The following is a 26,636-nucleotide window of genomic DNA, read 5'->3' on the forward strand; positions in this document are numbered from 1 at the left end:
AGTTACAAACACAGATTCCAGCTCCCAATTATGCCTTATAAGAAACAGAGATATCTACAAAACATTTCAATATTGTAGTGGATTTTAACTTGTATCACAACTAGTGAAGCAAAATAAACAACAAAGAAATAATCAAACCAGAGAGTAAATGTAGCGTAGTACTACGCTGTTGAAGAGTGCACACGTTTGAGATGAGTTTCACTTCTTCGTAAATGAGTCTGACTTCGTGGAGCTCTCAGAGATGGATGCTGGAGCCTGGAGAGGAGAGGAGAGAGATGTATTACACTTATCAGCCCATGTGGTATTTTACATATGAGTGAACCCAGTTTACTGCACTTACACGTGTTTTCAGACGATTCAGCAGTGCTTCACGGGTCTGTCAAAGTTGAATTAAAACAATTTTAATGATGCTATACAACCTGTTTGTGGTTTATAACATTTTTAATCACACAGTTCTTTAAAAAACTCTAACACTCCCTGATTTTGGTGTACAGTGGCAACAGTGACCGCGAATCCTGCAAGATATCTGTTGATGTTTTGAAGATCACTACAATTACCAAAAAATGCCTTCACTCTAATATTTGAGGACATTTTAAGCTGGAGTGTGTTTCTTTAAAGGAATGGTTTGACATTTTGGGAAATACTTTCTCGCCAAGAGTTAGATGAGATGTCTGTTGCACTTCAATATCTGTTCATTATGTTTGAAGTTGAAGCAAGTGGCTTGTTAGCGGCTTAGCTTAGCATTGAGACTCGAAATAGAGGGAAACAGCTAGCCTGACTCTGTCAAAAAAGATCTAAATCTGCCAACCACCACCTCTTAAGATCACAGAATAAACACACATCTTGTTTTTTTTTTATCTGTACATTAAAGTATAATAAACAATGAACAAGTGTGTTAGGTTTTTTTTTTTTTTTTTTACCTAATATTGCTCAACTTAACCCATCTATAAATGTGGCTGCAGTGAATTCTGATCTTTAGTATGGTTGATATAATTGCAGAATGGCATTTTAATAAAAGCTCTTCCTCTTTGATTCTCTGTGCTCTAAAGGTCCAGTATGTAGGATTAAGGAGTATTTGGGCATAGAAATGGAATTTAATAATCATAATTGTGTTTTCATTAGCGTACAATCACCTGAAACTAAGAACTGTTGTGCTTTTTGTATCTACAGAGGGAGCAGGTCGTCTACATCAGAGTCGGCCATGTTGCATGTTTCTACAGTAGCCCAGAGTGGACAGACCAAACACTGACACAAGAGAGGGCCTGTTGCATCTCACCCTCCAACGTAGAGGAGGGATACTGCAATCTGCAACCTCACCACTAAAGGCCACTAAATCCTACACTCTGGACCTTAAGTATTCAGAATACTTTCTGCTGGCCCACTACCAAAGTAAATTTTTCTTTTAACATATAAAACCACCTTACCAGTTTGTCCCCCAAGCATGTTGTTAACAAAATGAACAAACCCTGCAAATGAAATGACAAAGGTCACTGAGCAAGAAATACTTATACTGCTCCAGATGTTTAGTGGAAGGTTATATTGACTATACCTGTAATCCGTTCAGCAGGGTAAAGATATAATTGATTGCGAAGGCTATAGGGCCGTCTGTGAGGTCAAGAAGCATCACAGCGAAGCCAAAGACCCAAGTCACACCGAAGACTGGGGTCAGAAAAATAACTGACCTCATGACAGTTATGGCAGCCGTTTTTTCTTTGTCACGAGATGCCTCTGCAACCTTAGTGCGATCCAGAAGCTTCATGATTACCACCAGCATGGAGAAAATGTTGATGAAAACAATTATTCCAACTGGTAGGACAAATGCATGGATGGACCCTACCATGAGTCCAGTATAAACCAGCCAACAGGTCTCTTTGGAGTAGTAATAGCCTTCAGCACCGCCCTTGTTGGCAAGAAATGTGATAATAACAATAAGCAGAGGACACACGTAGCCCACGACTAATGCAAATTTCATGTAGTTTTTCTTGCTCACGCTATGGAACGGGAAAACTGCTTGATGGAGAAGCGTGGTGCTCAGACAAAACATCCAGAAGAACATGGCCAGGTAACAAAAATGCTTCAACACCACAACGGTCTTGCACCAGAGTACTGAAATATCTTTTGGCTTAGAAGATGCTAAAAAACAGATATCTGCAACTAGCAAACATAGAGAAATGTTTACGTGGGCAGTGTGGCGTAAATATAAAGTACTCGTCTTAACCACAGCGACCCAGACGGTCAGTTCTATGGCAAGGCTAATAATGAGCGAGACGACTGATATAGCCAGTGCGGCGTAGGTTACCTCGTTTATCCAAGGTATGTCCAAGGGAAACCTTGACATTAGAATGGCAAATGAGGACAAATGACTGCAAACACACTGTGCCTCACCTATCCATTCACATCCTCTGTCTGACCATCTTCTAGAGCTATTGTCCCATGACACGCACTTTATCACAACGTTGGGAGGCCTAGGCTTGTGCAATGTGAAGTTAAGTCTAATCTCAACTTCATCTGATGGTTTCCTTTCAGTAGTTGTTGACACGACAATGCTGTTCGGCTTGAACTCGTCATCGTCGTTTGGCAGATAGTTCTCCAGTTCTTTAAACCCAGCTGTTTTTACACTGCCTGGTTCTCGATCTTTGAGATTAACGGTGACACCAAATACCTCGTTGGTGCATTTTGATTCCTGTGAGCAGTTGCGTACGGCTACCTCTATGTTATTCTTTTCAGGGACGTCTTTTATATCTGCCATCTGGATTATTCTCTCAACAGAGGTCAGATATCTCTCAGCCATTGAAGCATTGCCTGTGTCATGGTCATTAGTCCATGTTTTGCTTAGAGACTTGTCCAGCAAATTGCTGGATGAATCCAGGAAGTCCTGTAAAGAAAGAAGCTTGTTTCAATTACAGTTGATTGATAATGAAAAAGATTCACAGACACATAAAAAAATGTGTCTGTTTGACAGTTAAGAATGAATATTAACTCCAAGTAATCATTATTGACAGGTTAAAGAACAGATTCAGTCATTATCCACTCAGCCTCATGTGAAGTTGTTGTCTTTCCATCAGCATGAGGCTGAGTGGACAATGGCTGAATTTTCTGAATGACTGAACATATCCTTTAAAGATTTCAGCCCTGGTTTATTTGACACCTGTGGTTGGTCACATATCTGCCTTCTTCTATCATGGCGCGAGCAACCCGGTGTTTTCTACACAACAGCAGCACACAGTAAAGTTAGTCAGCTTGCTGAGAAGTTAAAGTCACAGTGAAATAGCAGCTATAGCATCATTAGCTTCAGTCATGTGAGGTATGTCCAATTATTTCTCAACGCAAACGCGCTACACTGCATTTGCTGTTGCTCCTGAACAATAAAAGCCACCGTGTTATTCACCAGTTGAATGTGAAGCAGTAGCAGCTGGAAACTCATGGACATAAGCTTGGAATGTTAATGAGTGTAAATCGATTAATCAACAGTAAGAATTTAACCATTAAAAATGTGCTAAACGACAATCGGTGATGGCCATAAATACATCACAAAGCATCTTGTTACTAATAACAAATACTTGCTTATCACATTGTATTTGTTGAATGGCGAAAGACGGGAGCTAAGCAATTAAAAATGAAGTCATTATTTTGTTTTTTTTGTTTTTGGAGAAATGTCCAACATAACTAATATATTATTAATGATTAACTGGCAATCAATTGTTAAGGCCAACGACTAACAAATTAAAGAAATTGCTTGGGCAGTTTGAACCCACAGGAATGGCGGACTCCGCCACTAACAATGACAACTACTGTATAAAGAGGACATTGCTGAATTTAAATACAATGAATGGCTCTTGTAGAAAAAAGAAACTGAAACCCATTAATAACTTTCAATAAATATAAATAACAACTGTAATGCTTACCTCTGCTGTTGTTTTGTTTGGCTGTATTTTCTTTTCACTCAAAGTAAAGAGCACTTGAACAGATGCATTAACATTGGCGTCAGTGTTGATAGTGTTTGAGTTATTAGTGGCAGCATCAAGGAGGGAAAATACACGTGCAGCATTTTCATCAAGTTCGCCAAGTCCAATGTCAGCAATCTGAAACAACAGTGATGGGTGTATGGGTGATGATTAACTGTGTCAAAGTGTGGTCCGTCTGTTATCGCTTCAAGATTTCATCTCCAAGAAGCTGAGGCACTGTGTAAAAACTAGAGAATCCTTTCTGTAAAATATTATTTTTAATATATCTTTCTTTCACAGAACAGCTTTTAACAGCCAGCTACTTTAATTTGGTGCTTCATATTATGTTACTATAAGTTGGTTTGGTCTGAGTGGCTTTTAATTCAGACGATCTCAATTATGACCTTTTATTTTGAAAGTTAGGCTTACCAGTGCTTTTTCCAGCACACTGTTCAGGTCCTGGTTCACACACGATGAGACCTCGTCATTCCATATCCCATCCCTGAAACAGTTGGTCAGTTAACTGATTAGTGGGTCGACAGAGAGTTAGTTGTCAACAAATATGATTACCAATTGAACATTTAAGTCTTTTTTTAAGCAAAACTGCCTAATAAACCAATAACAAATGCCTTTTTTCAGACAATATATGGACCAAACATTTAATGACTTGATTGGAACAGCAATGAAAATAATCATTAATAGCAGCTGTACCCTTCTCTGCAGAGTCTTCGTCTTATTCCAGCCGCATCCTTGCATTTTAACACTGCAGTGAATCCAGCTTTGGTTGTCTCCCAGTCACCTTCAGCCTCACAGAATTTATCATCTCCTGTTTTGAAGAAAGGTGAAGAGAGATGTTATTTATCATTTATTACATTTGTTAACTGAAACAACGAATATCTGTACAAAGTTAACTTCGGTTGAACAAGAAGATAATCTGAAATTCTAACTGCTGGATGCCAAAAGGTTTAAAGGCAGCACGTCCACAAATCTTCATGGGAGAAATGGCAATATCTCAATCTCACCGATTATTCACAAATTTAGCAGCCTAGGTCATGATTACCTGCAACCTGTGACATATTGTAGCTAGTAGATATTCAGCCCAGTAACCAGGATAAAATGTTGGAAGCTGATGTTTCTGCAAACCACTGATACGTATTACATCTTTATGAACTGACAGCAAGCCAGCGACGGCAGTTCGAGATGGTGTTTCACCATTTTTAAGCATTACACCAGTAAATATTTTTAAGAGCGACGTTGAGACAATATCCAGCCGCATTTGTGGAGACAGTAAAAGAGATGTTTGATGGGAAGTCAAGTAAGCGTTGACCAAAAGAGGCATTTTAAACCAAAACATTATCGTTTCCTGAACCCTAACCAGGTGGGTTTTTTGCCTAAACCTAAGCAGACCATAAGCATAGCGTTGTCACAGGATGAAATTTTGAAAAATGTTACCTTAAGAAACTAAACTTGCAACATAAAGAAATGTAGTTTCAGCACAGCTGTGGTTTGCAGCAACATACATTGTTAACATTTATTCTGGCGACTGGGCAGAAATATTGCTTTGCTTTAAAGGCTCACGGCCGAGACAATCACCCTACTGCCCTGCCTACTACAGTTTAATTAAGAGTGTGCAGAAAATTATAGAAAAGATTTCATTAATTTATGAATCATCATCATTGTGCATCTTCTGACAGGTGTCATAATTCACATATCAATCCAAGGCTGAGCATTGGAGTGAAATTTTCAGCTAAAAGGAATACACATTCTATGGATACTGTATTTTTCATACTAGTGTCCATTTGAGGGCAATGGAGGGATGTCGGACGAAGCTATAAACATACCATATATAATGTTGATATTTGCTGAAGAAGATCTCGTTTGATTGCACCTGTTCGTAAAGGTGCATGTTACATTATAGTTCTTCAGGGGTGAGTCGCACTTAATAACTGTGCTAACCGAATTAACATCTACTCCTTCAGAAGAATCTGCAAAGATCAAACATGCATGTTATGTATTTTCACAACAAGTTTGCACAAGGTTTCATTAAATGAATGGAGAAAGAAAATGTTCTTACAACGAGTTATGTCTCTCAGTTTTGCTTCAATGTTTTGTTTGGTCCATCTCACGTCATATTTTTCACTGCTCATCTTTATCTCACATTTGACTTGTAGATTCAGTAAATCTGTACTCGTTTTGCAGTGCGGAAAACTTGGAAGCGTTGTGATTTCAATGTTTGGCAGGAGGCATACGTCCAATACAGCGCTGGCTTTGTGAGTTATGGTGAATGTTTCTGATGTTTGGCGGTAGAAACATATGTACTCTCCTAAGAAATAGGAAAACAGAGTTAAAACCACTACGTCTATGTTTATGTGGGATTTTATCTGTGCTTTAGTACAATTTTGATGCACTCGTACTTCTTGAATATTTCCATTTTATGATGACTTAATTTAAGTAAGGGCATTAAGCAACTTTTAATGTTGCAGCTGGTCCAGTTGGAGCTACTATTAACTATTTCATATTCTATTGGGTAGTTTAATGTATAGCGAACCACAAAAGACTTTCATGCATCTTTTTTCACATATGTAGTAGTAATCCCCAAGACCTGTAAACAGACTATGATGCGTAAAATCAGATCACAATTTAACCTATCAAGTAACTTGTAACTGAAGCTCTCAGATACATGTGGTGGAGTAAAAAGTACAACATTTACCTGTGGAGTTGAAGTGTAAAGTAGCAAAAACAAGTACCTTAAAATTAAGTGAATGTACTGAAATGTAAATAGAGTGGCTGAAATAGATGTACCTGCCCAGAGTTCTGTTATTCTCTGAAGTTCGACATCACTCTGCTTTGTTTGAAATCTCAGAGTTGCCTCTGAGCCAGTCGTTATGTCAAACACTCGGCCCCCTCTTGTCAGCTGCCACACTGCTTTGACACCCAGATCCTCCTGTACTGTGCATCTGAGGTCGTGTTCAGATTTGTAACGCACAGGGTTGGGTGGCATCGTTAAATTTACAACACCTGCAAAAAAAAAACTTTGTTGAATAACAGAGGAGAAAACAACAATAGAGCCATTGTGAAAGAAGCGTCTGTAAAACGGTGGATGCATTACTTTGAGCGTCACAACCCCTGTGGAATGACTCGTTTCACTATCAAAATCTGAGCCATTCGCTCCAATAACATTTGGAAAGTCTAGAAGAGCCGCACGATTAAATTGTTTTATCCGCCTTCAAGTTAGCCAGGCGCTTGGCGGAAGTTGGTCGGCGATTCACGTATTTTTATAGCCAGGACGTCAAGCTTTTTTGGGCTTAAAACACAACTGAGCAGCTTTCATAGGAATGAACGGGGCTCCTCCACCAACACTGTGTCCAGTAATAAAACGTGCCTCAATAGACCGCATCCATTACTTCCTTATTTATGCGCCAACGCCAGATGTTTATAACGCGTCATCACTTTGCGCGGCGGAATTGAGCGTGTTCACCCGGGTCTTAGGTTTAGATCACAGCTGAGCCGAGGTGATAAAAACCCGCGTCTACTGCAGAGTCAATTGACCCGGGTATAAATGCACATTCCCATTGCACACAAAAGCCTGATCTTAGCAGGTTTAAGTGGGATTTTTGACCAGTGGAAAAGGGGTAATAGATATGTTTACCTGCAGTCTCCATAGTAAGAATTCCTGACAAATTCTTGGTCAGTTCAGTGGATTTGTCAACCAGATCTTGGGGCTTGAGATGGTAAGCAATGGTCATCTCAAAAGTTGCGATGATGCTTCCAACCCTGAAGAGAAAAACACAGATGTGAGTTATATTTTGAAAAGAAGAAAAAAATAACAGAAATCTTTTTAGTTATTAAACAAAGTACCTGTAGTTGATAATTGTCAAGCTGTCAAATCCCCTTATAGTGCTGTACACTGTTTTCATCTGAAAGGTAACAACTCTTCATGAATGTACACACAGCAGTATATTATTGGCAAATACACTATTCTTGATCTGATAAAGGTACTTGAGTAATGTGCTGCTTATTCATTGTTTTTACCTCTGTTAACAGTTTGTTATTACAGGTCTTATAACTCAAAGTGGTGTTTTCTGACAGACAGTCACTATACTTTGTTGGCACAGAAATGAACCCCTGGACAGTAGCTGCGAAGAAAAAAAGTTGTCAGCTCTTTGGACACTTGCATACACATAGTGTATATGCCGATGCAAACACAGTCGAAACGACCAAATACCTGCAGTGTTTGCAACACACATGAGAGGAGGTTTTTTGGGGAAGGTGCATTTGTTGTTGCCACAACATTTCAGTTTAGATTCACAAACTTTATCGCTCCATCTGTACTGAGGCTCACAGGTACACTCTGTGCTGGCCGAGTCACTCTGACAGGCTGATTAGAAAGAAAAGCAGAGTCATTTTACTTTATAAGAATCATTTTTTTCTAATCAAAATTAGCCAGAACATTCAGTTTTTGAAACATTAAATGTGTTTACTTGTTGTCTTTTGAAGGTCGTCAACATGCAGTCTGGTGTCTGTCACAAAAGGTCTCAGTAAGTCAGTTATGTTCCCGATTGCACTTTCCTCTATTATGAGTTTGACATAGTACATTTGTGTTGAATTGTCTGAAACATTCAAAACAGACAGACAACTTAGTGAAAAATGTTAGATGATGAACGTTATGCTTGAATTGCTCAATTTGAAACTCAAAATACAAATCATTTTACCCTGTCCAGCAGCCTGTAAAAGAGAAAAAATAACTTGATCAAAAATCAAAAGCAATTTAATGTTGTAGTCTTTAATTCCATGATCTAATAATAGGTGATCTTATCTTACTGACGTACCTGAGAAATGTTTAGCCCCAAGATGTAAAGCAATATAAAGAGCCACATCCTGTCCCTGGAAATAATAACATAAGAAGTAATTTGCATTGGCCTGTGCTCAACAAAAGCTTGTTCACTGACTGCTGATAATATGTCAGCATCATAAAACGTAGGCCTGTGGGCTGATTGTGGCTCTTTGTCACCCTCATGTTCACATTTCCATTGGCTATAGTGTCAATAATCAAACCATTGCATGCAGGAAAGATGTTTTTGACACACATTACTTTCCTAAAATCTGGTTTTAATCCAGTGTTTGTCAAAAGAAAAGGGTAAAGGGATGTGTTTTGTTTCATGTCAATCAAAATGCACAAATGTGAGTAAAAATATAGGTTGACCTATAAACATAGGCTGAATATGATGGAAACTAAGACTGGTGACAGCAGCTGAAATAACCAGTATTTAATACACTGTGCAGCACTCCCAGTCTAACAGGTGTGGTAACACTAGTTATTTTTCCTCAGGCATTTGGAGATTGCAAAAGGAGAATAAAAAGTCATGTTACAGCATCAACCAAACCACAAAGCACATGTTAAAAGCTAAGGGGAAGAACTCAAGTTAACTGTGCATTTTATCAGAATCTTCACATCATGGAAAAGATCAGCAACAGTTTGGGAATGAAAGAATTGGTGTGAAGAAGGCTCGGTGGCTGAAGGTTGCTCTTACTACAGCTAAGAGGGTCATACTCCGGCATTGGACAGGGGGGACATGACCCCACCCACTCTGAATGGGTAAGAAACTTCTTATGAGAGATTGATATACAAAATAAACAGGAAAATGTGGAAAATTGAGGCCCTTTTTTAAACTCAGATTAGGGAAACATAACCCAAGTTAAATTTGACATACATATAATCTAAATCAAGCCCACAGTGCTCTGTGTTTCACGGGCGGGGCAGGTGTAGGACGAGGGGATGGGAGAAAATAGTGTCCATTTAGGCACCTTCTGTGTATACAGAGGTGTATGTGTATATACGCTTAGAGGATATGTGTATGGAGATTTGTGTTTGTGTATCTACATGTATATCCTTATCCACTGTATAGACCTCAGTAGTATTTTTATGGTTTTGTTGTAATCTTAATCTTACTTTGGAGATGTAATGTTTTTTTTCTTCTTATTTAAAGTTATTTCTTATTTTTTATTCTCATTATTATCTCATTTATCTATTTTTCTCATTTATTTATCTGATCCTTATTATTTTTGTTGTTGATTTTTGTCCCATGTGTCTGTCAACATCCTTTTGTGAGCTGTACAGTGTAACACGGTTTTACTGTTGTCTGTAAAGGAAACAATAAAAATCATAATTGAAAAAAAAAATTGAGGATGCAGCTCAGCTTCCCACAAAAACATATTATCTGTCACAGCAGTTAGAATAAATCAGAAGGAACAACTGAGCTGAAAAAATGTATATAATAATAATAATAATCTTTAAAACAGCTGAGACATGTTAGAAATGTGTGCTACCAGTTCTGTAAAACAAGGTGCCAATGCATTCAACTGCTCTGTGTATTTTTGACAGCATGCATGTATAAAACATAATATATGTGTTTAGTAGGAAAATATGACGTGTGTTTTAATGATATATAATCAGAATAGAAAGATCAGCTCACCTGTTTTCTTCAGTTTGTATCAGTGAACCATCACAGCAGTGTCTCACGACGTTAGAAGAACCTCTCTGTGCCCGTGAACAACAGCCGCCCACTGATGCAGCTCTTGCTAGAAATGCAGTCATAAACAGTATATCAGCAGTTTATCAGGAATAGCTGCAAGAGTTTACTGAGGGCATGCAAAGTTAAAGGAAACAGTCATGCAAGATTCATTTGACTTTCAAATACGGAGACCACATGTTGTTTGTGTTATGCTTCGTAGAGACATTCTGACAAAAACATAATCAAATTAGGCTAGTTTGATCAAAAATGTGTTACATGTTGTTGTATGTTACATTATAATCATAAAGTTAAGCCATTTTGCTCCATTTGATGGAGATTCCTCACTGATCTCTACATACAGTCGATATACCGTATAATGAAAGGCTTATATTGTAAACAGATTTGGTATGACATTTTCATAAAGTTGGGAGATTTGTGAGTGACTAAAAAGTCAAAATGATAACTGCTGTGGCTGAAAAACCGTAACTTTTGGTCATGGAAAAATTCAGATGTTTCACTCAAGGAAAGACTCTACAGATTACCCTCTTTAAATATGTAGGCCATCTACTTAAATATACACTAACTTACATAAATGTCCAGAACAGAAATCTGAGCTAAAATAAATAACTAAATATGTATTTGGATGTTTTCTTTCCATTAGTCTAAAACATGACATGTTATGGATGCAAAGTAGTGTAAAATATCCAAACTGACCAGTGCATGAAAACACTGTTTTCATCTGTAGCGTCTCTAACGAGGCAAAGTCATAGCCGGACCATCATTATTTCAGAATAGTAGTGAACTGATGTACAAATAATTATTTGAAGTTGCAGTTTGTCATAAAACTAATCACGTGTAAGACTGTGAAAATAAGTAATTAGAAAGACTACACACCCAACAGTTGCATATTGTAAGTGACGTTTAACGCTTACCAAAACTCATAATTGAAACCTTGTATATACACGTGTATCAGCTTGTCCTCAAAACTGACCAACTCTTGTTTTGGTTAAACTTTTTTAAATACTTCTTCTGTGCCGAGGTGATGGTCACGTTGGTGTTGTAGTTCACTAAATGGTATTTTACTATCTTTGCTTCAAACTGCAACTTTGTTGACTTGCAAAATGATCTTTTAACCTGACAAACATTATCTGTGTAATTCATGGCACAATTCAAACTGGATCAAAAATATACCTTATCTCGCCTGTGACTACTGTACATTTCTGTTCCTGAAACATGTAATTATTATGAAATAATGTCCCATGGGGCACATCAAATGGGTCAGGACTTCGCTTCTCTATACAGAAATACTCTGTTTAGTCAAAATATGTAAGTATCATAAGCAAAGGTGTTAAAATAAAAGCAGTTACTATGGAGGCAATGTGTTTGGTGACGTGTGTTTGTGTTGACTTAAAATATTCACCAAAAATACAAATTCCACCGGAATCCGATGGGGACTGCTATGTCTCGTTCAGCCAGTATAGGACCACATTTGGGAGCGATTTCGAGTCAATCGGTCCAAAGACCTGGAAGCTATTGAAAAAATGGGCCGAGGTTTTCATGAAAAATGGCCACTTTTTTCTTTAAAATATTCACCAAAAATACAAATTCCACCGGAATCCAATAAAAACTGCTGTTTCTTCTTTCCGCCAGTACCAGCGACATTTGTGGTAAATTTCGAGTCAATCGGTCAAGCGGAACCCTAACCCTAACCCTAACCCTAGCCCCATAACCCTAACCCTAACCCTAACCCTAGCCCGATAACCCTAACCCTAACCCTAACCCTAACTCCAGCCTTAAGCCAGTCTCATGAAACATTGTCCCTTTTCACTAAAATATTCACCAAAAATACAAATTCCACCGGAATCCGATGGGGACTGCTGTGTCTCGTTCAGCCAGTATAGGACCACATTTGGGAGCGATTTCGAGTCAATCGGTCCAAAGACCTGGAAGCTATTGAAAAAATGGGCCGAGGTTTTCATGAAAAATGGCCACTTTTTTCTTTAAAATATTCACCAAAAATACAAATTCCACCGGAATCCGATGGGGACTGCTGTGTCTCGTTCAGCCAGTATAGGACCACATTTGGGAGCGATTTCGAGTCAATCGGTCCAAAGACCTGGAAGCTATTGAAAAAATGGGCCGAGGTTTTCATGAAAAATGGCTACTTTTTTCTTTAAAATATTCACCAAAAATACAAATTCCACCGGAATCCAATAAAAACTGCTGTTTCTTCTTTCCGCCAGTACCAGCGACATTTGTGGTAAATTTCGAGTCAATCGGTCAAGCGGAACCCTAACCCTAACCCTAACCCTAACCCTAGCCCCATAACCCTAACCCTAACCCTAACCCTAGCCCCATAACCCTAACCCTAACCCTAACCCTAACCCTAACCCTAACTCCAGCCTTAAGCCAGTCTCATGAAACATTGTCCCTTTTCACTAAAATATTCACCAAAAATACAAATTCCACCGGAATCCGATGGGGACTGCTGTGTCTCGTTCAGCCAGTATAGGACCACATTTGGGAGCGATTTCGAGTCAATCGGTCCAAAGACCTGGAAGCTATTGAAAAAATGGGCCGAGGTTTTCATGAAAAATGGCTACTTTTTTCTTTAAAATATTCACCAAAAATACAAATTCCACCGGAATCCAATAAAAACTGCTGTTTCTTCTTTCCGCCAGTACCAGCGACATTTGTGGTAAATTTCGAGTCAATCGGTCAAGCGGAACCCTAACCCTAACCCTAACCCTAACCCTAGCCCCATAACCCTAACCCTAACCCTAACCCTAGCCCCATAACCCTAACCCTAACCCTAACCCTAACCCTAACCCTAACCCTAACTCCAGCCTTAAGCCAGTCTCATGAAACATTGTCCCTTTTCACTAAAATATTCACCAAAAATACAAATTCCACCGGAATCCGATGGGGACTGCTGTGTCTCGTTCAGCCAGTATAGGACCACATTTGGGAGCGATTTCGAGTCAATCGGTCCAAAGACCTGGAAGCTATTGAAAAAATGGGCCGAGGTTTTCATGAAAAATGGCCACTTTTTTCTTTAAAATATTCACCAAAAATACAAATTCCACCGGAATCCGATGGGGACTGCTGTGTCTCGTTCAGCCAGTATAGGACCACATTTGGGAGCGATTTCGAGTCAATCGGTCCAAAGACCTGGAAGCTATTGAAAAAATGGGCCGAGGTTTTCATGAAAAATGGCTACTTTTTTCTTTAAAATATTCACCAAAAATACAAATTCCACCGGAATCCAATAAAAACTGCTGTTTCTTCTTTCCGCCAGTACCAGCGACATTTGTGGTAAATTTCGAGTCAATCGGTCAAGCGGAACCCTAACCCTAACCCTAACCCTAACCCTAGCCCCATAACCCTAACCCTAACCCTAACCCTAGCCCCATAACCCTAACCCTAACCCTAACCCTAACCCTAACCCTAACTCCAGCCTTAAGCCAGTCTCATGAAACATTGTCCCTTTTCACTAAAATATTCACCAAAAATACAAATTCCACCGGAATCCGATGGGGACTGCTGTGTCTCGTTCAGCCAGTATAGGACCACATTTGGGAGCGATTTCGAGTCAATCGGTCCAAAGACCTGGAAGCTATTGAAAAAATGGGCCGAGGTTTTCATGAAAAATGGCCACTTTTTTCTTTAAAATATTCACCAAAAATACAAATTCCACCGGAATCCGATGGGGACTGCTGTGTCTCGTTCAGCCAGTATAGGACCACATTTGGGAGCGATTTCGAGTCAATCGGTCCAAAGACCTGGAAGCTATTGAAAAAATGGGCCGAGGTTTTCATGAAAAATGGCTACTTTTTTCTTTAAAATATTCACCAAAAATACAAATTCCACCAGAATCCAATAAAAACTGCTGTTTCTTCTTTCCGCCAGTACCAGCGACATTTGTGGTAAATTTCGAGTCAATCGGTCAAGCGGAACCCTAACCCTAACCCTAACCCTAACCCTAGCCCCATAACCCTAACCCTAACCCTAACCCTAGCCCCATAACCCTAACCCTAACCCTAACCCTAACCCTAACTCCAGCCTTAAGCCAGTCTCATGAAACATTGTCCCTTTTCACTAAAATATTCACCAAAAATACAAATTCCACCGGAATCCGATGGGGACTGCTGTGTCTCGTTCAGCCAGTATAGGACCACATTTGGGAGCGATTTCGAGTCAATCGGTCCAAAGACCTGGAAGCTATTGAAAAAATGGGCCGAGGTTTTCATGAAAAATGGCTACTTTTTTCTTTAAAATATTCACCAAAAATACAAATTCCACCGGAATCCAATAAAAACTGCTGTTTCTTCTTTCCGCCAGTACCAGCGACATTTGTGGTAAATTTCGAGTCAATCGGTCAAGCGGAACCCTAACCCTAACCCTAACCCTAACCCTAGCCCCATAACCCTAACCCTAACCCTAACCCTAGCCCCATAACCCTAACCCTAACCCTAACCCTAACCCTAACCCTAACCCTAACTCCAGCCTTAAGCCAGTCTCATGAAACATTGTCCCTTTTCACTAAAATATTCACCAAAAATACAAATTCCACCGGAATCCGATGGGGACTGCTGTGTCTCATTCAGCCAGTATAGGACCACATTTGGGAGCGATTTCGAGTCAATCGGTCCAAAGACCTGGAAGCTATTGAAAAAATGGGCCGAGGTTTTCATGAAAAATGGCCACTTTTTTCTTTAAAATATTCACCAAAAATACAAATTCCACCGGAATCCGATGGGGACTGCTGTGTCTCGTTCAGCCAGTATAGGACCACATTTGGGAGCGATTTCGAGTCAATCGGTCCAAAGACCTGGAAGCTATTGAAAAAATGGGCCGAGGTTTTCATGAAAAATGGCTACTTTTTTCTTTAAAATATTCACCAAAAATACAAATTCCACCGGAATCCGATGGGGACTGCTGTGTCTCGTTCAGCCAGTATAGGACCACATTTGGGAGCGATTTCGAGTCAATCGGTCCAAAGACCTGGAAGCTATTGAAAAAATGGGCCGAGGTTTTCATGAAAAATGGCTACTTTTTTCTTTAAAATATTCACCAAAAATACAAATTCCACCGGAATCCAATAAAAACTGCTGTTTCTTCTTTCCGCCAGTACCAGCGACATTTGTGGTAAATTTCGAGTCAATCGGTCAAGCGGAACCCTAACCCTAACCCTAACCCTAACCCTAGCCCCATAACCCTAACCCTAACCCTAACCCTAGCCCCATAACCCTAACCCTAACCCTAGCCCCATAACCCTAACCCTAACCCTAACCCTAACCCTAACCCTAACCCTAACTCCAGCCTTAAGCCAGTCTCATGAAACATTGTCCCTTTTCACTAAAATATTCACCAAAAATACAAATTCCACCGGAATCCGATGGGGACTGCTGTGTCTCGTTCAGCCAGTATAGGACCACATTTGGGAGCGATTTCGAGTCAATCGGTCCAAAGACCTGGAAGCTATTGAAAAAATGGGCCGAGGTTTTCATGAAAAATGGCCACTTTTTTCTTTAAAATATTCACCAAAAATACAAATTCCACCGGAATCCGATGGGGACTGCTGTGTCTCGTTTAGCCAGTATAGGACCACATTTGGGAGCGATTTCGAGTCAATCGGTCCAAAGACCTGGAAGCTATTGAAAAAATGGGCCGAGGTTTTCATGAAAAATGGCTACTTTTTTCTTTAAAATATTCACCAAAAATACAAATTCCACCGGAATCCAATAAAAACTGCTGTTTCTTCTTTCCGCCAGTACCAGCGACATTTGTGGTAAATTTCGAGTCAATCGGTCAAGCGGAACCCTAACCCTAACCCTAACCCTAACCCTAGCCCCATAACCCTAACCCTAACCCTAACCCTAGCCCCATAACCCTAACCCTAACCCTAACCCTAACCCTAACTCCAGCCTTAAGCCAGTCTCATGAAACATTGTCCCTTTTCACTAAAATATTCACCAAAAATACAAATTCCACCGGAATCCGATGGGGACTGCTGTGTCTCATTCAGCCAGTATAGGACCACATTTGGGAGCGATTTCGAGTCAATCGGTCCAAAGACCTGGAAGCTATTGAAAAAATGGGCCGAGGTTTTCATGAAAAATGGCCACTTTTTTCTTTAAAATATTCACCAAAAATACAAATTCCACCGGAATCCGATGGGGACTGCTGTGTCTCGTTCAGCCAGTATAGGACCACATTTGGGAGCGATTTCGAGTCAATCGGTCCAAAGACCTGGAAGCTATTGAAAAAATGGGCCGAGGTTTTCATGAAAAATGGCTACTTTTTTCTTTAAAATATTCACCAAAAATACAAATTCCACCGGAATCCAATAAAAACTGCTGTTTCTTCTTTCCGCCAGTACCAGCGACATTTGTGGTAAATTTCGAGTCAATCGGTCAAGCGGAACCCTAACCCTAACCCTAACCCTAACCCTAGCCCCATAACCCTAACCCTAACCCTAACCCTAGCCCCATAACCCTAACCCTAACCCTAACCCTAACTCCAGCCTTAAGCCAGTCTCATGAAACATTGTCCCTTTTCACTAAAATATTCACCAAAAATACAAATTCCACCGGAATCCGATGGGGACTGCTGTGTCTCGTTCAGCCAGTATAGGACCAAATTTGGGAGCGATTTCGAGTCAATCGGTCCAAAGACCTGGAAGCTATTGAAAAAATGGGCCGAGGTTTTCATGAAAAATGGCCACTTTTTTCTTTAAAATATTCACCAAAAATACAAATTCCACCGGAATCCGATGGGGACTGCTGTGTCTCGTTCAGCCAGTATAGGACCACATTTGGGAGCGATTTCGAGTCAATCGGTCCAAAGACCTGGAAGCTATTGAAAAAATGGGCCGAGGTTTTCATGAAAAATGGCTACTTTTTTCTTTAAAATAGTCACCAAAAATACAAATTCCACCGGAATCCAATAAAAACTGCTGTTTCTTCTTTCTGCCAGTACCAGCGACATTTGTGGTAAATTTCGAGTCAATCGGTCAAGCGGAACCCTAACCCTAACCCTAACCCTAACCCTAGCCCCATAACCCTAACCCTAACCCTAGCCCCATAACCCTAACCCTAACCCTAACCCTAACCCTAACTCCAGCCTTAAGCCAGTCTCATGAAACATTGTCCCTTTTCACTAAAATATTCACCAAAAATACAAATTCCACCGGAATCCGATGGGGACTGCTGTGTCTCGTTCAGCCAGTATAGGACCACATTTGGGAGCGATTTCGAGTCAATCGGTCCAAAGACCTGGAAGCTATTGAAAAAATGGGCCGAGGTTTTCATGAAAAATGGCCACTTTTTTCTTTAAAATATTCACCAAAAATACAAATTCCACCGGAATCCGATGGGGACTGCTGTGTCTCGTTCAGCCAGTATAGGACCACATTTGGGAGCGATTTCGAGTCAATCGGTCCAAAGACCTGGAAGCTATTGAAAAAATGGGCCGAGGTTTTCATGAAAAATGGCTACTTTTTTCTTTAAAATATTCACCAAAAATACAAATTCCACCGGAATCCAATAAAAACTGCTGTTTCTTCTTTCCGCCAGTACCAGCGACATTTGTGGTAAATTTCGAGTCAATCGGTCAAGCGGAACCCTAACCCTAACCCTAACCCTAACCCTAGCCCCATAACCCTAACCCTAACCCTAACCCTAGCCCCATAACCCTAACCCTAACCCTAACCCTAACCCTAACCCTAACCCTAACTCCAGCCTTAAGCCAGTCTCATGAAACATTGTCCCTTTTCACTAAAATATTCACCAAAAATACAAATTCCACCGGAATCCGATGGGGACTGCTGTGTCTCATTCAGCCAGTATAGGACCACATTTGGGAGCGATTTCGAGTCAATCGGTCCAAAGACCTGGAAGCTATTGAAAAAATGGGCCGAGGTTTTCATGAAAAATGGCCACTTTTTTCTTTAAAATATTCACCAAAAATACAAATTCCACCGGAATCCGATGGGGACTGCTGTGTCTCGTTCAGCCAGTATAGGACCACATTTGGGAGCGATTTCGAGTCAATCGGTCCAAAGACCTGGAAGCTATTGAAAAAATGGGCCGAGGTTTTCATGAAAAATGGCTACTTTTTTCTTTAAAATATTCACCAAAAATACAAATTCCACCGGAATCCGATGGGGACTGCTGTGTCTCGTTCAGCCAGTATAGGACCACATTTGGGAGCGATTTCGAGTCAATCGGTCCAAAGACCTGGAAGCTATTGAAAAAATGGGCCGAGGTTTTCATGAAAAATGGCTACTTTTTTCTTTAAAATATTCACCAAAAATACAAATTCCACCGGAATCCAATAAAAACTGCTGTTTCTTCTTTCCGCCAGTACCAGCGACATTTGTGGTAAATTTCGAGTCAATCGGTCAAGCGGAACCCTAACCCTAACCCTAACCCTAACCCTAGCCCCATAACCCTAACCCTAACCCTAACCCTAGCCCCATAACCCTAACCCTAACCCTAGCCCCATAACCCTAACCCTAACCCTAACCCTAACCCTAACCCTAACCCTAACTCCAGCCTTAAGCCAGTCTCATGAAACATTGTCCCTTTTCACTAAAATATTCACCAAAAATACAAATTCCACCGGAATCCGATGGGGACTGCTGTGTCTCGTTCAGCCAGTATAGGACCACATTTGGGAGCGATTTCGAGTCAATCGGTCCAAAGACCTGGAAGCTATTGAAAAAATGGGCCGAGGTTTTCATGAAAAATGGCCACTTTTTTCTTTAAAATATTCACCAAAAATACAAATTCCACCGGAATCCGATGGGGACTGCTGTGTCTCGTTTAGCCAGTATAGGACCACATTTGGGAGCGATTTCGAGTCAATCGGTCCAAAGACCTGGAAGCTATTGAAAAAATGGGCCGAGGTTTTCATGAAAAATGGCTACTTTTTTCTTTAAAATATTCACCAAAAATACAAATTCCACCGGAATCCAATAAAAACTGCTGTTTCTTCTTTCCGCCAGTACCAGCGACATTTGTGGTAAATTTCGAGTCAATCGGTCAAGCGGAACCCTAACCCTAACCCTAACCCTAACCCTAGCCCCATAACCCTAACCCTAACCCTAACCCTAGCCCCATAACCCTAACCCTAACCCTAACCCTAACCCTAACTCCAGCCTTAAGCCAGTCTCATGAAACATTGTCCCTTTTCACTAAAATATTCACCAAAAATACAAATTCCACCGGAATCCGATGGGGACTGCTGTGTCTCATTCAGCCAGTATAGGACCACATTTGGGAGCGATTTCGAGTCAATCGGTCCAAAGACCTGGAAGCTATTGAAAAAATGGGCCGAGGTTTTCATGAAAAATGGCCACTTTTTTCTTTAAAATATTCACCAAAAATACAAATTCCACCGGAATCCGATGGGGACTGCTGTGTCTCGTTCAGCCAGTATAGGACCACATTTGGGAGCGATTTCGAGTCAATCGGTCCAAAGACCTGGAAGCTATTGAAAAAATGGGCCGAGGTTTTCATGAAAAATGGCTACTTTTTTCTTTAAAATATTCACCAAAAATACAAATTCCACCGGAATCCAATAAAAACTGCTGTTTCTTCTTTCCGCCAGTACCAGCGACATTTGTGGTAAATTTCGAGTCAATCGGTCAAGCGGAACCCTAACCCTAACCCTAACCCTAACCCTAGCCCCATAACCCTAACCCTAACCCTAACCCTAGCCCCATAACCCTAACCCTAACCCTAACCCTAACTCCAGCCTTAAGCCAGTCTCATGAAACATTGTCCCTTTTCACTAAAATATTCACCAAAAATACAAATTCCACCGGAATCCGATGGGGACTGCTGTGTCTCGTTCAGCCAGTATAGGACCAAATTTGGGAGCGATTTCGAGTCAATCGGTCCAAAGACCTGGAAGCTATTGAAAAAATGGGCCGAGGTTTTCATGAAAAATGGCCACTTTTTTCTTTAAAATATTCACCAAAAATACAAATTCCACCGGAATCCGATGGGGACTGCTGTGTCTCGTTCAGCCAGTATAGGACCACATTTGGGAGCGATTTCGAGTCAATCGGTCCAAAGACCTGGAAGCTATTGAAAAAATGGGCCGAGGTTTTCATGAAAAATGGCTACTTTTTTCTTTAAAATAGTCACCAAAAATACAAATTCCACCGGAATCCAATAAAAACTGCTGTTTCTTCTTTCTGCCAGTACCAGCGACATTTGTGGTAAATTTCGAGTCAATCGGTCAAGCGGAACCCTAACCCTAACCCTAACCCTAACCCTAGCCCCATAACCCTAACCCTAACCCTAGCCCCATAACCCTAACCCTAACCCTAACCCTAACCCTAACTCCAGCCTTAAGCCAGTCTCATGAAACATTGTCCCTTTTCACTAAAATATTCACCAAAAATACAAATTCCACCGGAATCCGATGGGGACTGCTGTGTCTCGTTCAGCCAGTATAGGACCACATTTGGGAGCGATTTCGAGTCAATCGGTCCAAAGACCTGGAAGCTATTGAAAAAATGGGCCGAGGTTTTCATGAAAAATGGCCACTTTTTTCTTTAAAATATTCACCAAAAATACAAATTCCACCGGAATCCGATGGGGACTGCTGTGTCTCGTTCAGCCAGTATAGGACCACATTTGGGAGCGATTTCGAGTCAATCGGTCCAAAGACCTGGAAGCTATTGAAAAAATGGGCCGAGGTTTTCATGAAAAATGGCTACTTTTTTCTTTAAAATATTCACCAAAAATACAAATTCCACCGGAATCCAATAAAAACTGCTGTTTCTTCTTTCCGCCAGTACCAGCGACATTTGTGGTAAATTTCGAGTCAATCGGTCAAGCGGAACCCTAACCCTAACCCTAACCCTAACCCTAGCCCCATAACCCTAACCCTAACCCTAACCCTAGCCCCATAACCCTAACCCTAACCCTAACCCTAACCCTAACCCTAACCCTAACTCCAGCCTTAAGCCAGTCTCATGAAACATTGTCCCTTTTCACTAAAATATTCACCAAAAATACAAATTCCACCGGAATCCGATGGGGACTGCTGTGTCTCGTTCAGCCAGTATAGGACCACATTTGGGAGCGATTTCGAGTCAATCGGTCCAAAGACCTGGAAGCTATTGAAAAAATGGGCCGAGGTTTTCATGAAAAATGGCCACTTTTTTCTTTAAAATATTCACCAAAAATACAAATTCCACCGGAATCCGATGGGGACTGCTGTGTCTCGTTCAGCCAGTATAGGACCACATTTGGGAGCGATTTCGAGTCAATCGGTCCAAAGACCTGGAAGCTATTGAAAAAATGGGCCGAGGTTTTCATGAAAAATGGCTACTTTTTTCTTTAAAATATTCACCAAAAATACAAATTCCACCGGAATCCAATAAAAACTGCTGTTTCTTCTTTCCGCCAGTACCAGCGACATTTGTGGTAAATTTCGAGTCAATCGGTCAAGCGGAACCCTAACCCTAACCCTAACCCTAACCCTAGCCCCATAACCCTAACCCTAACCCTAACCCTAGCCCCATAACCCTAACCCTAACCCTAACCCTAACCCTAACTCCAGCCTTAAGCCAGTCTCATGAAACATTGTCCCTTTTCACTAAAATATTCACCAAAAATACAAATTCCACCGGAATCCGATGGGGACTGCTGTGTCTCGTTCAGCCAGTATAGGACCACATTTGGGAGCGATTTCGAGTCAATCGGTCCAAAGACCTGGAAGCTATTGAAAAAATGGGCCGAGGTTTTCATGAAAAATGGCCACTTTTTTCTTTAAAATATTCACCAAAAATACAAATTCCACCGGAATCCGATGGGGACTGCTGTGTCTCGTTCAGCCAGTATAGGACCACATTTGGGAGCGATTTCGAGTCAATCGGTCCAAAGACCTGGAAGCTATTGAAAAAATGGGCCGAGGTTTTCATGAAAAATGGCTACTTTTTTCTTTAAAATATTCACCAAAAATACAAATTCCACCGGAATCCAATAAAAACTGCTGTTTCTTCTTTCCGCCAGTACCAGCGACATTTGTGGTAAATTTCGAGTCAATCGGTCAAGCGGAACCCTAACCCTAACCCTAACCCTAACCCTAGCCCCATAACCCTAACCCTAACCCTAACCCTAGCCCCATAACCCTAACCCTAACCCTAACCCTAACCCTAACCCTAACCCTAACTCCAGCCTTAAGCCAGTCTCATGAAACATTGTCCCTTTTCACTAAAATATTCACCAAAAATACAAATTCCACCGGAATCCGATGGGGACTGCTGTGTCTCGTTCAGCCAGTATAGGACCACATTTGGGAGCGATTTCGAGTCAATCGGTCCAAAGACCTGGAAGCTATTGAAAAAATGGGCCGAGGTTTTCATGAAAAATGGCCACTTTTTTCTTTAAAATATTCACCAAAAATACAAATTCCACCGGAATCCGATGGGGACTGCTGTGTCTCGTTCAGCCAGTATAGGACCACATTTGGGAGCGATTTCGAGTCAATCGGTCCAAAGACCTGGAAGCTATTGAAAAAATGGGCCGAGGTTTTCATGAAAAATGGCTACTTTTTTCTTTAAAATATTCACCAAAAATACAAATTCCACCGGAATCCAATAAAAACTGCTGTTTCTTCTTTCCGCCAGTACCAGCGACATTTGTGGTAAATTTCGAGTCAATCGGTCAAGCGGAACCCTAACCCTAACCCTAACCCTAACCCTAGCCCCATAACCCTAACCCTAACCCTAACCCTAGCCCCATAACCCTAACCCTAACCCTAACCCTAACCCTAACCCTAACCCTAACTCCAGCCTTAAGCCAGTCTCATGAAACATTGTCCCTTTTCACTAAAATATTCACCAAAAATACAAATTCCACCGGAATCCGATGGGGACTGCTGTGTCTCGTTCAGCCAGTATAGGACCACATTTGGGAGCGATTTCGAGTCAATCGGTCCAAAGACCTGGAAGCTATTGAAAAAATGGGCCGAGGTTTTCATGAAAAATGGCCACTTTTTTCTTTAAAATATTCACCAAAAATACAAATTCCACCGGAATCCGATGGGGACTGCTGTGTCTCGTTCAGCCAGTATAGGACCACATTTGGGAGCGATTTCGAGTCAATCGGTCCAAAGACCTGGAAGCTATTGAAAAAATGGGCCGAGGTTTTCATGAAAAATGGCTACTTTTTTCTTTAAAATATTCACCAAAAATACAAATTCCACCGGAATCCAATAAAAACTGCTGTTTCTTCTTTCCGCCAGTACCAGCGACATTTGTGGTAAATTTCGAGTCAATCGGTCAAGCGGAACCCTAACCCTAACCCTAACCCTAACCCTAGCCCCATAACCCTAACCCTAACCCTAACCCTAGCCCCATAACCCTAACCCTAACCCTAACCCTAACTCCAGCCTTAAGCCAGTCTCATGAAACATTGTCCCTTTTCACTAAAATATTCACCAAAAATACAAATTCCACCGGAATCCGATGGGGACTGCTGTGTCTCGTTCAGCCAGTATAGGACCAAATTTGGGAGCGATTTCGAGTCAATCGGTCCAAAGACCTGGAAGCTATTGAAAAAATGGGCCGAGGTTTTCATGAAAAATGGCCACTTTTTTCTTTAAAATATTCACCAAAAATACAAATTCCACCGGAATCCGATGGGGACTGCTGTGTCTCGTTCAGCCAGTATAGGACCACATTTGGGAGCGATTTCGAGTCAATCGGTCCAAAGACCTGGAAGCTATTGAAAAAATGGGCCGAGGTTTTCATGAAAAATGGCTACTTTTTTCTTTAAAATAGTCACCAAAAATACAAATTCCACCGGAATCCAATAAAAACTGCTGTTTCTTCTTTCTGCCAGTACCAGCGACATTTGTGGTAAATTTCGAGTCAATCGGTCAAGCGGAACCCTAACCCTAACCCTAACCCTAACCCTAGCCCCATAACCCTAACCCTAACCCTAGCCCCATAACCCTAACCCTAACCCTAACCCTAACCCTAACTCCAGCCTTAAGCCAGTCTCATGAAACATTGTCCCTTTTCACTAAAATATTCACCAAAAATACAAATTCCACCGGAATCCGATGGGGACTGCTGTGTCTCGTTCAGCCAGTATAGGACCACATTTGGGAGCGATTTCGAGTCAATCGGTCCAAAGACCTGGAAGCTATTGAAAAAATGGGCCGAGGTTTTCATGAAAAATGGCCACTTTTTTCTTTAAAATATTCACCAAAAATACAAATTCCACCGGAATCCGATGGGGACTGCTGTGTCTCGTTCAGCCAGTATAGGACCACATTTGGGAGCGATTTCGAGTCAATCGGTCCAAAGACCTGGAAGCTATTGAAAAAATGGGCCGAGGTTTTCATGAAAAATGGCTACTTTTTTCTTTAAAATATTCACCAAAAATACAAATTCCACCGGAATCCAATAAAAACTGCTGTTTCTTCTTTCCGCCAGTACCAGCGACATTTGTGGTAAATTTCGAGTCAATCGGTCAAGCGGAACCCTAACCCTAACCCTAACCCTAACCCTAGCCCCATAACCCTAACCCTAACCCTAACCCTAGCCCCATAACCCTAACCCTAACCCTAACCCTAACTCCAGCCTTAAGCCAGTCTCATGAAACATTGTCCCTTTTCACTAAAATATTCACCAAAAATACAAATTCCACCGGAATCCGATGGGGACTGCTGTGTCTCGTTCAGCCAGTATAGGACCAAATTTGGGAGCGATTTCGAGTCAATCGGTCCAAAGACCTGGAAGCTATTGAAAAAATGGGCCGAGGTTTTCATGAAAAATGGCCACTTTTTTCTTTAAAATATTCACCAAAAATACAAATTCCACCGGAATCCGATGGGGACTGCTGTGTCTCGTTCAGCCAGTATAGGACCACATTTGGGAGCGATTTCGAGTCAATCGGTCCAAAGACCTGGAAGCTATTGAAAAAATGGGCCGAGGTTTTCATGAAAAATGGCTACTTTTTTCTTTAAAATAGTCACCAAAAATACAAATTCCACCGGAATCCAATAAAAACTGCTGTTTCTTCTTTCTGCCAGTACCAGCGACATTTGTGGTAAATTTCGAGTCAATCGGTCAAGCGGAACCCTAACCCTAACCCTAACCCTAACCCTAGCCCCATAACCCTAACCCTAACCCTAGCCCCATAACCCTAACCCTAACCCTAACCCTAACCCTAACTCCAGCCTTAAGCCAGTCTCATGAAACATTGTCCCTTTTCACTAAAATATTCACCAAAAATACAAATTCCACCGGAATCCGATGGGGACTGCTGTGTCTCGTTCAGCCAGTATAGGACCACATTTGGGAGCGATTTCGAGTCAATCGGTCCAAAGACCTGGAAGCTATTGAAAAAATGGGCCGAGGTTTTCATGAAAAATGGCCACTTTTTTCTTTAAAATATTCACCAAAAATACAAATTCCACCGGAATCCGATGGGGACTGCTGTGTCTCGTTCAGCCAGTATAGGACCACATTTGGGAGCGATTTCGAGTCAATCGGTCCAAAGACCTGGAAGCTATTGAAAAAATGGGCCGAGGTTTTCATGAAAAATGGCTACTTTTTTCTTTAAAATATTCACCAAAAATACAAATTCCACCGGAATCCAATAAAAACTGCTGTTTCTTCTTTCCGCCAGTACCAGCGACATTTGTGGTAAATTTCGAGTCAATCGGTCAAGCGGAACCCTAACCCTAACCCTAACCCTAACCCTAGCCCCATAACCCTAACCCTAACCCTAACCCTAGCCCCATAACCCTAACCCTAACCCTAACCCTAACCCTAACCCTAACTCCAGCCTTAAGCCAGTCTCATGAAACATTGTCCCTTTTCACTAAAATATTCACCAAAAATACAAATTCCACCGGAATCCGATGGGGACTGCTGTGTCTCGTTCAGCCAGTATAGGACCACATTTGGGAGCGATTTCGAGTCAATCGGTCCAAAGACCTGGAAGCTATTGAAAAAATGGGCCGAGGTTTTCATGAAAAATGGCCACTTTTTTCTTTAAAATATTCACCAAAAATACAAATTCCACCGGAATCCGATGGGGACTGCTGTGTCTCGTTCAGCCAGTATAGGACCACATTTGGGAGCGATTTCGAGTCAATCGGTCCAAAGACCTGGAAGCTATTGAAAAAATGGGCCGAGGTT

At 41.1% G+C, this 26,636-nt stretch overlaps 1 protein-coding gene across 1 annotated transcript; it reads right to left on the reverse strand.

Moving 5' to 3' along the window:
* Positions 1–165: 165 nt before the first annotated feature.
* adgrf3a (adhesion G protein-coupled receptor F3a) lies at positions 166–8,821 on the reverse strand. Its single transcript, XM_073483112.1, has 16 exons — positions 8,774–8,821; positions 8,657–8,669; positions 8,426–8,554; positions 8,287–8,322; positions 7,977–8,080; positions 7,803–7,861; positions 7,594–7,718; positions 6,019–6,267; positions 5,786–5,929; positions 4,656–4,770; positions 4,374–4,446; positions 3,894–4,082; positions 1,550–2,875; positions 1,425–1,466; positions 341–376; positions 166–255 (listed from the first exon to the last, which is right to left on the reverse strand). Exons 1-16 carry the CDS (start codon positions 8,819–8,821, stop codon positions 199–201), a joined length of 2,745 nt encoding a protein of 914 aa, XP_073339213.1. The 3' UTR covers positions 166–198.
* Between the last annotated feature and the right edge of the window lie 17,815 nt (positions 8,822–26,636).

This window comes from Pagrus major, chromosome 16, assembly GCF_040436345.1.
Source record: "Pagrus major chromosome 16, Pma_NU_1.0".
Taxonomy (NCBI): Eukaryota; Metazoa; Chordata; class Actinopteri; order Spariformes; family Sparidae; genus Pagrus; species Pagrus major.